Source organism: Acanthisitta chloris, unplaced genomic scaffold (assembly GCF_000695815.1).
Source record: "Acanthisitta chloris isolate BGI_N310 unplaced genomic scaffold, ASM69581v1 scaffold8390, whole genome shotgun sequence".
Lineage (NCBI taxonomy): Eukaryota > Metazoa > Chordata > Aves > Passeriformes > Acanthisittidae > Acanthisitta > Acanthisitta chloris.
Window position 1 is genome coordinate 41,353 of NW_008649904.1, and position 15,739 is coordinate 57,091.

The 15,739-nt window shown below is 40.5% G+C and overlaps 1 protein-coding gene across 1 annotated transcript in view; it reads right to left on the reverse strand.

Moving 5' to 3' along the window:
• LOC103804704 (protein kinase C alpha type) overlaps positions 1-15,739 on the reverse strand; it is a gene marked incomplete at its 5' end in the record, with an annotated part of 81,312 nt that overhangs the window by 40,929 nt on the left and 24,644 nt on the right. Inside the window, 2 exons of the mRNA XM_009077354.1 lie at positions 6,414-6,542; positions 7,273-7,384. Of these exons, the coding sequence (XP_009075602.1) occupies positions 6,414-6,542; positions 7,273-7,384 (241 nt within the window). The remainder of the gene's footprint in view (positions 1-6,413; positions 6,543-7,272; positions 7,385-15,739) is intronic.

Below are 15,739 nucleotides of genomic sequence, written 5' to 3' on the forward strand. Positions count from 1 at the left end.
ATGACTGTCCTGTGGCTGCTGCATCATGTGCTGCCTATAAAGCAGCAGCATCCCCCCAGAGCCACCTAACACTGGGACACCCACTCTGCCAGGAATAGCATAAAGACAGAAGCAAACACAGATCTTGTTCTTAGGTATTCATACTTGAAATAAAAATCTAAATAAAACAGAGTGGGCTGGTAGAGAACAACTGACATTTGAAGTAAAGAGAAGAAATTCAGGCAGAATTTTGAGGAATTCAGAGAGTGGATGACAAAACTGAAACTTTTCCCAGGAGATTGTGTAGGTCAAGAGCTGCAAACCATATGCAGTTCTGGATTCATAGCTTCTTGTGACACCAGCAGATAAATTTAGTCATGGGAATGAGTAAATAGATGTTTCTGCCCCTCTAACAAAGCTGAATGATTAGCAGCATGAGTTTACTCAGTTCCTTTCCAAGTGAGTCACAGCTACCTTGTTCCTGAATTCCCAAATGTAGGTAATAAACCAGTTTACTAATCACAGCAACCACTTCTTGACAATCTTTTGCTCCCTACAGGCAACTTAGATGAGCAGAAATCTCTCAAGCACATGCCAATAGCTGCTTTTAGGAGATGTTTCATGTCTCCAAAGGCCTTGCCTGGCACACAATCCAGAGAAATGAAGGAAAAGGGAGACTGCTCTTAGCTCCAACACAGTGTGAAGTTCCTGTGATCACACCATAAAGCATTAGTGAATGATGCCAGAGTTTTCACTGCCTCCTGAAGAAGATTCTGGTCGAGATTCTAGTGATTTGCCCAGTTTGCAGATGACCTGGGTGAGTGACAGAGGATTTTCTCTTTCCAGGCAAGGAATTTTCCTCCCAGTACCTCACTGCACTCCCCTTAATCACAGTGTAGAAGATGAAACAATTACTGAAAACAGTCTTTCTTCTCATTTTTGGATTTGTGCTCTTTGTATGCAAAGCCCAAAGCTGCCTCCAAACCTGCTCGGCTTTCATTAAAGCTTTATGATGAGGATTTAATAAAACTCAGAGTGTTTCCTTTCTGGAGCTGGATTTGACTCACAAGCACAACTGGCTCCAAGAGAAATTCTGCTTTTCAGACAATTTTCATCACCCAAAGGGCTTTCAGGTATGAGACTTTTCCCTATTCTCTAACTACTCCCCTGCCCAGCTAACACATCTTTTCAAGCCCTCCTGAGTCCAGTGTCTCCTCACTCCCCTCACTGCCTGAGCCCTGAAGATGGGACATAAGGGACACCAGCACAGGTATTGTACAAGAAAGATGATTAATCTCCTTGCCTAGCACAAGAGAAAAACTGAACCAATGTTGCATGACACTTTATTCCTCTGCATCTAATCATATATTGTCTCCTACTAACAAAAACTAACATCATCCCTTCCTTTGTAAGTTCTTGCCCCTGCAATAGGTTCTCTGCTTTTAATTGCAACTGGAAATCTTACAGAAGCAATTCTGTTTTATTTTTACACTAAGATTATCTTTGTAAAAACGATCACCATAAAATCTAAGCACTCCTGGGTAGCACAGCTGCTTAATGAAACATAAATCTTAACACGAGATGGATCAAATGGTCTGAACAAGGATTTCTATTACATTTCTAATTCCTATCTGTGTATACACTTACATAAAGATAGAGGGTTTAGTTAATATTTTTACGTGCATGCAGATGGCCATTTATGAAAAATTAATGTTTCTTTTAAGTCCCATGCACTGCCTAGTTCTTCATGGTAAAGTAAATTTAGTGGCTGAGCAGGGTAGGAAGCTCTGAGTGGTAACCAGAGTTGGCACTGCTAAAGGCTCAGCTTTTCCTGCAATGACTGCAGCAACCCTGCAGATTCTGGGCATGTCAGAGAAGAGATATTAGTGAAGCAAACCATGAGATTCATGTTTTTTGGAGGCATTAAAAATGCCTCCCACATGCAAGCAATTGTTTGGGATCACTTTATAGCTATTTGGTACTGAAAGCTGCTCACATGGCCACGATGCTCCTCTAAGTTTCCTTTTAAAACCAGTTGTAGGTAATATACAATTCAGGCTAACAAAGACATTAATACTGACCTAGACAATCATAAATAAAACTGTTTGTGTGTGTGTGTTGGGATCTTTTAAGGAAACAGTTTCTATAAGAATCTAGAAATGTGCCAAAATTTTCCAGTTTGTCTCTCAAGCTTGACTGGGCAGAGGCTCTGGCCCCAGCTGGCCCCAGCAAGCAGCGTGACAAGACATGAATATGCAGTGCCAGAAGGTGGCTCAGCATTCAGACATTCATCAATAATTTGGAAAATGTACAGTGGGGAGTAGAGAACTCCTGGGGAGATTATTGCTGGAGAATCTGTTGTGTGCTCCCAACCTCTGCAGGGATCACTGTCAGCTTTCCTCTCCTTTTTTAAAGAACAGGAGCATCACTGAAGAATAAAACCAGATTTTCTGGATTTTTGCAGCTTAGAAAAACACACTTAAACCCCCCTGACACCTCAGGGCTGTATCAATATGTATTTTAACGAGGTTTATGTAACAGTGGGGGCATTAGCTGCCAGGCACTCACTCCCACCCTGTCTCCACATCAGTGTTGGTGGCAGGAGGGCAGTTCTTCCTTGGCAGCTGCTGTCACATCCAACTCCCAGACACTGACAGGTCACACTTTAGGGTCCAATATTATGGCAGTTTTTTATATGTTTGTGCAGCAGATGGGGTTATTTTTCTCACAAAGGTTATTGTTCCTTGCCCATGAAAATAATTCCGAAATAAAATTAGAAAACCAAACCTGTGATTCAACCACCTACAAACTCGTTCAGAAAGAGCCCTAAATTATAAGATGGGTCAAGAAGTAAATGTAAGAGCGAAAAAAACTTGAAGTGCACATAAGGAGGAAGAAAATTCAGTGCAAAAAGCAAATTAAGAATAGCAACAACTGCTTTACTATGCCTATAAAATAAAACCCCCACATCAATCCACCCCATGAAAGGGTCATGAATTCAGCAATTTCCAAAAGAAGCAATTCAAGAGTGTTTCTATAAAAAGAAAACTACCACATTGATTCCCTGCAAGTGCAATAAATAATTAATATTCAATGCAACTCTCAAGCAAGTAGCTCCACCACTGAAAATAAGCCATTGATGTTTAAGAACTGTAACACAAATGAGCAGTGAATGGGGCAGATTGAGGGGCAAAGTGTGTCCATGCAAAATTCCTACTCATTTGTGAGAGAAAATCTGCAATATTCCCACAGAAAAACCTGGATGTTTACCTTTATGCAGCTGGATTGAAGACCTGCCCTAGTAAACTGGAGTGAAGTCTGTTTACACATAGGACTGAATCATTACCACCATTAGTTCAATTCAAAACTTGCCAACTCAGAGATTTTAGATAATCTGACTTAGCCACTGGGTAGCTACCCTGCCCTGCCTCCTACAACTCCCTGGGAAAGCAACCCCAGTGCTGTGACAGTATTCTGTCAGGAAAACACTCAGTGTGTGTCTCCTGGGGTGCTTTGGGGAAACAAAAGGCACCACAAAACCCTCAAAGCAATTAGCCAGAGCTAAACACAATTTGCAATGTACTAAACCACATCCCCTGGATGACCACAGCCTGCAGTTGTCCTTAGGAGAGCTGAGTCCTCCCTGGGCTGTCCTGGCTGAACTGGGATGGTTGAGTTGTCCATGGAAGCAATTTGCAAAGTGCCAACTGGAGTGCCATGTCTCCATTTAGCAGCACAAATGTTTTGCATGCAATCAAGGCTGGCTAGGAAAGAAGCAGCAGGAACTAATTAACAACCAAAACAGGATGCACAGCAGAGATATTAAGAAATTCAGCCCAAGGAGTTCAACACCTACAGAGTAATTCCTTTGAAAAAGATTCAGACAAAGGCTCAAACCAAACAGTCAATCATAGATTATTTTTCCTGCTGTTTCTAAACCTCCTGGACAGTTAATTCACCTCCTCTGCCTAAGCTAAAGGCTTTTAAAGTGATATTGTGCCTGGCAGCTCTGGCAATTGTATATTCTAACAACGGTTTTGTCAATAAATATTTTAGGAGCAAAGACATTCTAGGAGAAAAATTTGGCATAGCAATGTGTCCATGAACTAACTGACAATTGCTAATTTCCTTTGCAGTTAAACATGCACAAAAGGTACCTGAAATGTCATTTGGGCTTAGTCTCCATTGTAGTTTGCATTTAAAAGCCAAAAAAAAGGCAACTTATTTGCAAGACACTGTCACTTTCATTTAAAGAAATTGTCTGGAAGCTTGGAAATGCTGACAAACCTCAACGCCTTTAAAGAAATTGTCTGAAAGCTTGGAAATGCTGACAAACCTCAACCACAACAGCAGGGTAATTGTTTTATACATAACAAGGTTATAGTAAACATTTCTCTTGTTGTCCAGAAACCTACTTAATTGTGGGATGGAAATGTTTTATTTATAGACACAATAGAAACAGCATTTGCCAAGGACACTCCCACCAAAAAAGAGCCTATGAAGACAATATCCATAACATAGTCATATGTCAGACAAGACTTTTCCACATAAAACTGTGAACTAAAAGACTCTTTGCTGGTAGAATCATAGAATAGAATCACACAATCAACTGGGATGGAAAAGACCTCCAAGATCATCAGGTCCAACCCTACTATGGTTACTAGGCCATGGCACTAAGTGCCACATCCAGTCTCAGCTTGAAAACCTCCAGGGATGGTGAATCCACCACCTCCCTGGGCAGCACATTCCAATGCCAATTGTATAATCATTTCACAGTGCCTTGGTACCACAAAAACTTGTGAGAAATGCTTTTGTCCCTTAAAGGATTATAAACTCCTGAATCAGCAGAAAATAAGCAGATGTTATTTGTCAAGTTCTGTGCATTATGGCAGAAAAGTTTAAGCCAGAATTAAGAGCCTTGGTGCAAAGCAGCCTAGAATAATGCAACTATTAAATTTTGTCACTTGGAGGATTTTCAAATTAATTCTCTCTCATGGTACAATTACTTTTAGAACCTGCATCACCATCTCTGAAATGCCTGACTACTTAGTGAAACCACCTTCTGTTAATGACAGTACCTTGGACAAATTTCCCCCTCCCACGTCGACAGGAAGCTATTTGAAAAGTTAAGCTACAATTAAGCATCACTTGGGATCTGTTCTGATCCTTTCTAACGGAATTTTATCAAACTTCTCCTTTTGCAAGGTTTGACAGCAGAATCTGGAGGTATTTGGATTCAGAGAGAACAAAGCCATGGATACAGTGCCAGGAGGGCAGTTTGCTGGTTCTGTAAGCTGTGAAAACTCTGTGATGGCCTGATTTGCTTTACATGGGGGTATGGGCTCTACTGAGACCCCAAAGAGGTGGTGCAGAGGTAGAAGGAACATCCTCTTGGGGTGGAACAGGCTCTACCCTTTTCACTGAGCCATGTTGAAGCATTGCAACACTCAACATCCACAGGTTGCCAACGACTCCATCAAGAAACAAAGGTGAAAGTTGAGATGGTCTGAGAAACTTCAACTTCCTACTTTGCCCTGCTGTAACTTTGCTCTCCATTTTACAAGCCAAACAGGCAATGATAAAAGCATTGTGATAAAAACCTTGTAGCCTGTCCTGGTTTCACAGAATTTTTTTCTGCGACTTCAGGCTCAGAAAGGGTCAGTATGGGTGTGTGGGTGTGAGTCTCTGGGTGTGCACAAAGATTACTCATAAACCCTGGGAGAAACACTTCCATGGAAATGAACTGCCACCCTCTCTTTCCTTCCTTTCTCTGCCTCCTCCCCATCTTGGTAACCTTCAGCTTACAGAATGTGAGAATTAATTTTCTTTTATAACTCACTGGGAGTAATATTTGGGATTGAATCCAAGTTGCCTTTGTTTATTCAATATTCTGAAATACAGGAAACAACTCCTCAGCTGATGAAGGATTAGTTTATCTCTCGTGTTCTGAAGATGATGGTTAATTTCCTGAACAGCTAGTGATCCTACTGGGCTGCTTTCTACAGGAAAAATTGGCATAAAAGTGATTTTCTAATGAATATTCCTGAGTTTTTAAAGTTATTACTACAGCTGTCCTTCTTCTACTCATTTTTATGAACACCAGTTCATAGAGTTTCTGGATTGAGAGACAAATTGTATGAAATCCTCACAGTTCTGAAGGGAAATGTTCAGTGTTGTTCAAATGTCCAAAAGACTAGTTCAAGGAGTGTTTGGCCAATGCTCTCAGGCACATGGTGTGATTCTTGGGATGTCCTGTGCAGGGCCAAGAGCTGGAATTGATGACCCTTATGGGTCCCTTCCAACTCTGAACATTCTGTGATACTGTGAAATTCTGTCAGTGGTTTGAATACACAAAGATTTGACCAAGGTACACAAACCTATAGTGTATAACACACGTTGACAAAACCTGAAAAGTTCCAAAATGAGCTGTTTACCTGTTACTTCCAGTTTGTCACCATTGACTTCAGCTTTCAGATAGATCCTTCCTCTCTTCTCTGTGTGGTCCATGCCACAGAGGCTTGGGACATTTATCACACATTGCTTATGCACATTCATGTCACAGGCTGTGGAGAGAGAAATGGTTCAGACAGCTATGAGGAGCTAATCATTCTGATTACACTGCAAACACTGAGTAAAATGGAAGTTAAGATTAAATGCTTACTGTAGGCAAGAATTTCAGACTACAGCTGCATGGCCTTCAACCCACCAACACGGCTAGTTTCTATCTTACAATACATTCTGCAGCCAGTGAAACACAGAATAAAATAATCCACTCCAGAGACCTAAACATATCATTAGTAAAGTGCAAGGTGGAAGAAAGTGAAAATGGAATAAAGACTTGCTGGGAATATGACTAAGAAAACTGAGCATTCACGTCAGCATCAGCAATGAAGAGAGTTAAGTTTAAATTGATTATTAGGATTTTCTAGCAGGAGATTTCCAGGACAAATTAAATACAAGGAAAATATTGGACCGTGGCTACAAAGTGGACTGAAATTTCAGCCTTTCAGAGTGTATTCACCTGGCCAGGCTAAAAAGAGGCTTTCTCAAAACTGCCATGGCAAAGGCTCTTCAGCCACATCAAGCTGAACACACCATGTTCTCAGCAGCAGAGGTGATTTTCATTAGTAGATTATTATAGCACTGAAATATCCACTTGAAACATAACAGGGCTATAAATAGCTGACATTTGAAATGGTATTTTCCACAGAAAAGAAGTAAGAAGCTGTTACCCAGGGTTTCCACTTACTTTCTAAAACACCTTTTTGGTAAGATAAAAGGAACTTCACTTACTGTCACATTTCATCCCTTGGTGCAGAAGTCCATAGAGCAGTGACCCACAATGGTCACAAAAGGTTGGGCTGCCATAGGTGTGGATCTTAAATTTGTGCTTGCTTCTGGGATCCTGCAAGAAAAAACAAGAGATTCTCCAGTCATAAAAAATGTGATGGACACACCTTTAATATATTAACACCAAAACTTTTCCAGCTCTGCAACTTATGCCATAGAAAAACACATTTTGGGGTGTAGCCTGTTCACAACCCTTAGAGTGATTATGTTACCTCAGTTTTTAGTTTTCCTTTGCTCTGGTGTTGTCAGAAATTGCCAGCTCAGAGAGCACAGCCTTGTTCCCATGATTTATCTCCACTAAAACCTCTGACTGACTGCACACACCAGTGAGAGGGTTCAGCCTGTGGCTGAAGTGTCACACACTGTCACCCTGTTTACAGTCTGGTATCATCACTATCTGAAATGGTGACATGAAATACAGCACCAGAGGAGGGAAATAACTGCTAAGGGAGTAACTGAAAGATTTCTCTGAAATACAGTCAAATGACTGCAAGATCAGGATCTTCCAGATGGGATCACCTTGAAATGTTGCAACTTTATCATCTATATTGTTGTAAATGAAAGGGAACAAATTCTGCCTCGGCATGGAGTAAATATTTTACAGAGACTGCTGTTCCCCATCTGATTTTTGAACAGAGAAACTTACAGTGAGGACATTTGAAGGCCACCAGGAGCATGGAAATGTTTCCTAATTTAGGAGCAGTGAAAGGGAATACACCCAAACCACTTCAATGTATGGCACGTACCAAGACACTCGCTGTGTCCCTACGGGGAGAGGTTCCCTCTGGTAAATGAATAACGTTTATATAAAAGGAAAAAAATCCCATTTTCAGCATGTTGCCCCATGTCAGGCTCATCACACACACACAGAGGCACAGAACTCCACAGACACCAGACTGGAGAGGTGCAATGCCGAAATAAATGGGGCAATAGCTCTGTCCTCAGCACATCTTCTCTATCTTGATATTCTTGTTGATCACTTCCAGCCCCAACTGCATTTTAGGCAAAACTTTCACTGCACAGTTCTGATCACAAGTTGGGAAGAGCAATAATTCTTCCTCATTAAGAAACACGTTGGGGTTTGCAATCAATCCTTGCTAAGATGCTTGACAGAGAGACCATGGAAACCATGAAATGCCAAATCTTTCATGCATTAAAACATCCTTAACAAAAACAGAACTCCAAAATGAGACAATAAAGTGATTTTCTTCTGTTTATATTTTGTATTATGTAAGAATTATTAAACTGTCTTGAAAATATACTGAGTTTTCAACTCACTATTGTCATCTGACAGTAAAAGCTTTGCAAAGAATCGAAAGCAAAGCTCACCATGATATCCAAAATGGAAAACCTGCTGTCTCTTGCAAAAAGAAAACATTCCTAGAGTGTAAGTGCTTTCTCAAGAAATTTGGGAACTTCTAACAGTAATTAGCATACAAATATGACTATGAGAAGGCAAAATCTTGCCTTCAAATTTTAAAATTTTGCCGCATCACCCTTTGTGAAAGTTTTTTGTTTTGGTAACATTTTTCATATGAATTCCTTTTGGTACCAATTCTGTTTTATAATGAATCTATAACCACTGGTTTTCACTGTACAGAAAGAAATTCTCTATTATCCAGGATTACAAGTAAAGACTTTACATTAAGAATTCAAATTGAGACGATTCCAACAGTTCTGCTCGTTCTACAGCCTGAGATACGAAAGCCAAACTGCTAACAACCATATTTACTTTGTAAACACAGTGAACCTAAATGGAATGACATTCAGAGCTCGGGAGAACATCTGTTTCGTTATTTATTAAAGATATAGCAAAGGGCCTTGTGGCCCAGGGTCATGGGAATGTTGCTTTATGACAGGGTTATCTGATGGGTCTATGACTATATGACTTGCAAACAATTCAAAGCACAGTTGGAAAGCTAATTTTTCCTGAAATTGTTTTGTTTAGAAGGCAGAAGAGGATTTCTTGCCTTATAACCCTTAAACACTACTCTGGTAAGCACATCTGTGGCTGGGAAGGACAAAAGCCACAGTGTCCAGGAATGATTCTGAATAAACAGAGTTTTAAAGTTGTGTTTAACATCTGACATAAGTGGTAGTAATGACTATAAAGTAATGATATAGACAGGAAGGAACTATGGGAAATTATCACAGTGAATGTCTGCTAAATCCACTGAACCTGTGCATTATACTGGAATTATCTAACACAGCCAAATAATTCCATTCCAAACAATGGAATATACATGTAATTAAGTTTAGCAGGGGGTGTGTGGCTTCAAAATGTTGTGACACGTCAGGACATCTATACTGCACTCACTGCAGAGCAACACAAGGAATCCTGTGCCTAACTGTGTGGCTACAAAATCCCAGCAAAAGCATTTTAGAGGGCTAGGAAATAAAAACAGTCACATGATTAAATAAATCAAGTTGGATCAAACTTTGGAGTTGGCCCTGCAGGACTCAATGTATATAATTTGAACCATCATTTGCTTACCAAGTGTGTTCTGATTATTATTAGTTATAATTTTGGCAGTTCTATTTGGGATTCTTTATGCACACATGAAGTCATTCCAGGCAGAGCATAACAAAGAGAGGACAAAGAAAAATAGTACCAAAACTACTCCTGAACTGGGAACTTGGCATGTAAGAAACCCCTTTGAAAATTCCTTTAACAGATTGAAGTAGAAGATCCTAATCAATATTTAAAAGCTACTAAGAGAGCACAATCTTCATCACTATTTAATCCTATTTTCTGTGTCAATGCTCTGCTTTTTGGGTTTTTACTTGGTAAAGTGAAGAAGACATTGTCATTTTGCAAGCAAGTCTGAGAATACCTAAAGAAAGCCAAGAGATCATTTCCACCCATCACAGCTGACAAAACCTTTCAGCCTCATTCCCTATATTACCAGGACTTCTCATGCACTTCCAACTCCCCTTGAACCTACAGCTTGCACTTTAATCATAAATAACCATATTAATAAGACTTACTACATTGCCAGTACTAATTACTTACATTATTAACAGCAATTAACTTATCACTTGCTAATACAAGTTAATACTTCTCAGTGCAAAATATGCATTAAGCATCATAGAGGATATAGCATTGTCTTCAGCATCTTTCAGCCAGAGGTGAACTATGGAGTTGAAGAAAAGCTCCTGTAAGTTTTCTGCAAAATATCCCTTTTTCATCAATGTAAACTTTCAATAACTCCCAAAGCAGAGCTGGCAGTCATATTTCATAGTAAACACAGGGAGCCCAGCCAGGATATGACAGATGAACTGCCAAATAATGGCTGCTATTTGCGAGAGAATTGAACTTTGCACTAAACTTGGCATAGATTAATTGTGAAACTCTAAAGGGAAAACCTACTTCTGTTTCCAAAATCCGTCAAAATTATGAAGAGGGAGAGAGGCAATGGGAAAGCAATGGGAAAACTCGGTGATGAATGATGTGCTCTATTAAAATTCGTGTTATTTTCATGCTAAAAAGTGAATTCTCTGCTTTGTTAAGACAATCTCCCATTTTTGTAAGCACGACTGAATGCAGTGTAGTATAATTAAAGGGGAAAGGAAACTCTGGGCAATCAATATTGGAGACTTTTAGATATTTGTCTTTGAAAAAACCTTTAAATTGGCAAAAATCTAAGCAGTGCTTTGCAATCTGATGACTTTCTAACAGACTGGGGGTTCAGAGCCTGCAATGACACATGTGGGTGCAGCATCTCTATAAAGATGAACAGCAACTGGGCCACTACACCCCACACAGCTCTGAGATCCAGTGTGATCATCAGTCTCAAAACTGAGATGTGGTTATACCATGAAGAGCAGCCACAGTCCCACCCAGCAGGAGATCTGTCCTGTGCAGACTTGCACTAGGTGGAACTATCGACAGAAAGCTAAAAACAGAGCCGGAACCTTTAAAAAAAATGAACAATGAGTTAGCAGAAGTGACTCTGGTCAACCAGAAGCTCTGGATCTGCTCTAAGGAGCTCAGGTTTGCTCTGAAGCTTGGCTGGGAGATGGGCAGGAATCCTGCAGCATTCCAGCAGAGGGAAGCAGAAGAACACAGAGGTATCTCCCCAAACCCATGTGTTGTTCAATCTCTCTATTGCCATTGAGTCTTGCCCCCTGCCCTCACCCCTCCTCCCTTCCTTGTTTAGCCCAAATGAATCCGTTTCCTTTATGGAACAGCCATGGAAAGAATCCCTCTGTGAGAAATCGTTCCGTAATTTTTCTGGCTCAAAGGCAAAGGGTGTGCAATAATTGAAAGCTCATGGTTAACCAGCAGCACATGTCAAACTGTGCTTTAGCACATCATAAAACAGCTCAGGAGCATTAGATTTCGGAATTCTTTCTAAAAGCTCCCTTTTGATTAGAGTTTGATTCCCCTCGACAGCCACATCGGAGTGCCTGTAATTTTGCAGGCATTAAACCACCACGTGGCTTTGAAAAATCAAATCCACAAAACCCACTTAGTGTGGTGGTGCTGCACCAGTGGAGATGTTACATAGCAATATTATTACTTGTTAAGTCCTTTCATAGGACACAACCCGATAGTATCAACAACTCAAACCACTCTGGGATTCCATGATTGTCAATGCCAGAGGCTGTGCAAGTCATTAAGGCCTGGGGAAAATGAGTTTTCAGTCATTAATACCAACACATCCATGTTAACAAGGCATTAAGGCAGGATATAGGATTAACTATTTTTGAAACTGGCTATGGTGGTTGAAAGAGTTTTGTTTTCCACATCTGAACAGCTATTTTTGTGATCATTAAGGAGCAGGAAATGCAAAAATGCAAGTGTCAAAACATTTTGGCAGAAATGGAAAATTGTATTTTCCACTACAAAAACAACTTCAAGGAGTTCTGCAGCAGATGACCTGTGAGGTCCTAAGGTTGCACCAGGGCCTACAGCAACAAAGAACAATTTTGTGCAAATAAATGCAAATGTTTTACATTTCCTACTTCCATGAGAGAACCATAGGATTGTTCTTCATCCCCAATCAAACTTACAAATGTATTTATTTACTGGGTGAAAAGGTGTACAAGGAAAAGAAGCTTAAAATACTCAAATGACTTCACTTAGACAAAATAAAAAAAAATAATTCCTGAACCTCAGGAGCATAAATTGTAATAAAAAAAAAAAAATTCCTGAACCTCAGGAGCATAAATTGTGGTACTGTTTGAATTTCTATGGAAAACTTTGGCGACAATACATGAACTAAGCAAAACAACATGCAAATTGTTGCCAGAGATACAATGTCACTGTCCCTCCTTACCAACAGCTAAGCCCTGGAAGACTGGCAGGTGTTTTGCTCACTTTAATACACAGCCTTTAAACACCTCCTACTGTGACAGAAAACACTGAATCCCACATCTTTCTTTGTCCCCTCTCCAAACGTCTGTCAAGTATGGATGGTAAGGAATGTTGCTCCAACAGATCAGTGAAAGCACTGCAATTTCTACTGCATATATTTTATTTAAACAGCTTTAACTTCCCCAAGCGAATACCGAGTTAATAAAACATATTTTACAAGAACCTCTCTGTACAGAGCCAAATCCCACATTCATCCCACGCTGTCCTTGGGCAAATTCCTGTTTCAAATTCCCTCTTTGGAAGTCTTCAGACTCCAGTTTTTCTAAACACCTTCCCAGCAGTGACTACAACATCCAGGACCCCACTGACATACCATGTCTGTTTGAGATGCTTTCTTTTGTTTGCTATTTATTTTCCTACTGAGATAACAAAAATATCAGTTGGTGATTTGCTCAGCATTGTAATTCCTTGAGCTTCAACCTCAAGGAGCTGCAAGAGCCAAAGAACCAGATGTTTCTACTGGAAATAACTTCCAGGGCTTAAAATACAGCTTCTAAGACCAGAGCTCAGGAGTAAGAAACAGCAGAAAGTCCTTATTTAACTGGTCCCCAGCTTTGTTCTTCCCTGGCTGAATGAGGCTGTGTGAAAGCAAAGAGAACCTGAGACTCTTGAGAATGATTAAGATAATATCACTTTTGAATACAAAATGTACAAATGCTTAAAGCTTGTTTGGTATTTCCCCTTTCAGAGCTGCAGTGCAGGCAAGTTCTGCTGTTTTTAGCAAAGTACAATAAAAGATAAGACTTCTACTGCCTCAAGAATCAAAAATATCACAAAAGGCCTGAGGCTGGCAGGGACCTCTGGAGAGCCCCAAGCCCAAACTTGGCTTAGAGCAAAGCCAACTACAGAGCAGTTGGGTTCTGCAGAGGTTCCTGGGGTTGCTCCTCCCCAGTGCAAGACTCCACAGAGCTCCAGGTCCACCTGCCAAGCACTCAAAAAAAGATCTTCTATAGGTTGAGATACAGCTACCAAGAGCTCCTTCCTGCAACGGAGGAGGAGAGGAATGACATGACCATACTTTGGTACTTGGTGAGAAATTCCAGATGGATTCTTTCCAGGAATCCTACCTCCAGGCAGAATTTGAAGTTTCAGTGTTTGCAGTGACTCAAAGGAATAATTTGGAGAAAGAATTCATTCATTCACTCGTTTATTCATTCATTCCACTGACATCTGCAGAATGGGAAACCACTGGCACACCTGAACACACTGGTAGGAGTTCAGAGAGTGAATGGAGTTGTATTCAACCCTACAACAGTGTTAACAGTGTGCAAACACCAGCCCAGCACATCTGAGAGCAGCTGCAGCACAGTGAGCTCAAAACACAGACAACTCCTCCCTGGGTTCAAGGGTTGCAGTGACATTCAGAAATGAGGACTGATCCTGAAGTGCTCTAGATGTTGCTCTCATGACAACAAATGAAAGCCAAAAATTAGAACAAAAATCTCTTTTCCTGATGCTGTTACTAAGATCACTTTCACTCTTTATTACTCTGAAGAGAGTAAAGAAACTACACAAACAGAAAAAAATTTGTGTTCAATTAAAAATGACAATTTTTCAATCAATTACTTCTTTTTAATATAGTATAGAAGAGGACAACTTGAACACAGTCCAAAAATGATTCAAGGCAGATTTTTCAGTGCCCTCCTGGAATTCACAGTAAATGATTATTTTTAATTAAACAGGTGGTCATTGAATCAACTGATTTTGATTGCTGCCTCTTGTTCATGTTCTTCTCGTACAGAATGGAACTGATTGAGTTGGCAAAGGGAGAAAGATCTGCATGACTGTGCTCCCAGGGATTTGTAATTTCCTAATTACTAGAAAGACTGATAAGTTTGTAAGGGACTTGGTGTTTACTGGCTATTTTTCCTTCATTCTTTTTTAATGAAAAAACTGCAGTATAATTACAGATAGTGCATAAACAAAAGATCCTGTTAGAAAATGACTCATGACTAGGAGAAATGGAGCAAGTTTTGTTTCAGATACAACTCAACATCATGTTAGCATATATTGTTTCAACAAAAAAAAAAAAATAATCCAGGGATTTGGACTCAAAAGGAGCTCTAGAAAGACAGACAGAGCTGTAAATGTCTTGCTTAACATGCCAACACTGAACTCCACTTAGGGCTGTGATTGCTGACCCCAAACTTCCCAACTGCTGACAACAGCAATGAAACAAACTCAAGGTTTTATAGGTACAGCCAAACCTGTCCTCAGCTAGTTCTGCCTGAGGTGGTTTGAACAAAGGGTTTTACAACTATTAAGTGATAGATTTGAGCACGGAAACATAAGTTATTTGCCAAAAAATCCCAGAGCAAAAGTAGCAGTGCTATGAGCACGGATGAGGAATGCAGTTTGCTAAGTTGCTGCTCTTGCCTCAGCTAATTCAACATGCAAGGCCCTGAATAATAACTGGTTTACATTTCCCACTCCTCCTCACACTGCAGAATTCCGTTTTCCCCTTGAAAATAATGCAGAACCCACCAATGTATAAAGGCACCACCTTTCCTTCTCCCTAAACCCTTCTCCACCTGTTTACATAGCACCTTCTCTCCTTCCCACCTCCCACAGCAGCATCTGCACACTTCAGCCTCCTTCCAAGCAAAGACATTTATATGTCTGGATGTATTGCTACCCAACAGGAAGATGTAATCTCCATATATACATTGACATATGGTTCAAAATCTGAAGCCAACCCCACTAACTGCTGTGTTTGTGGAAACTGAGTACTGCAGGAGGGTGTTCCCTGCACAGTGAAAAGGAAATCCAAGGAGAGGTTGGTCTGGCCCAGGGGATTACATAGAACCATGGCATATCCTGTGACACACACCCTGGAGCTCTGCATCTCCTTCACCTCCATTGAAAGTCAAGAACTGGCACATACATCTTTAGTTTTTTGGACACACTTCATAGTTTCATAGTATGTTAAGGGGTTGGAATGGATTTTAGAGATCATCCAGCCCCAACCCCTGCCCTGGGCAGGGACACCTCCCACCAGAGCAGGTTGCTCAAGGCTTTAGCCAACCTGGC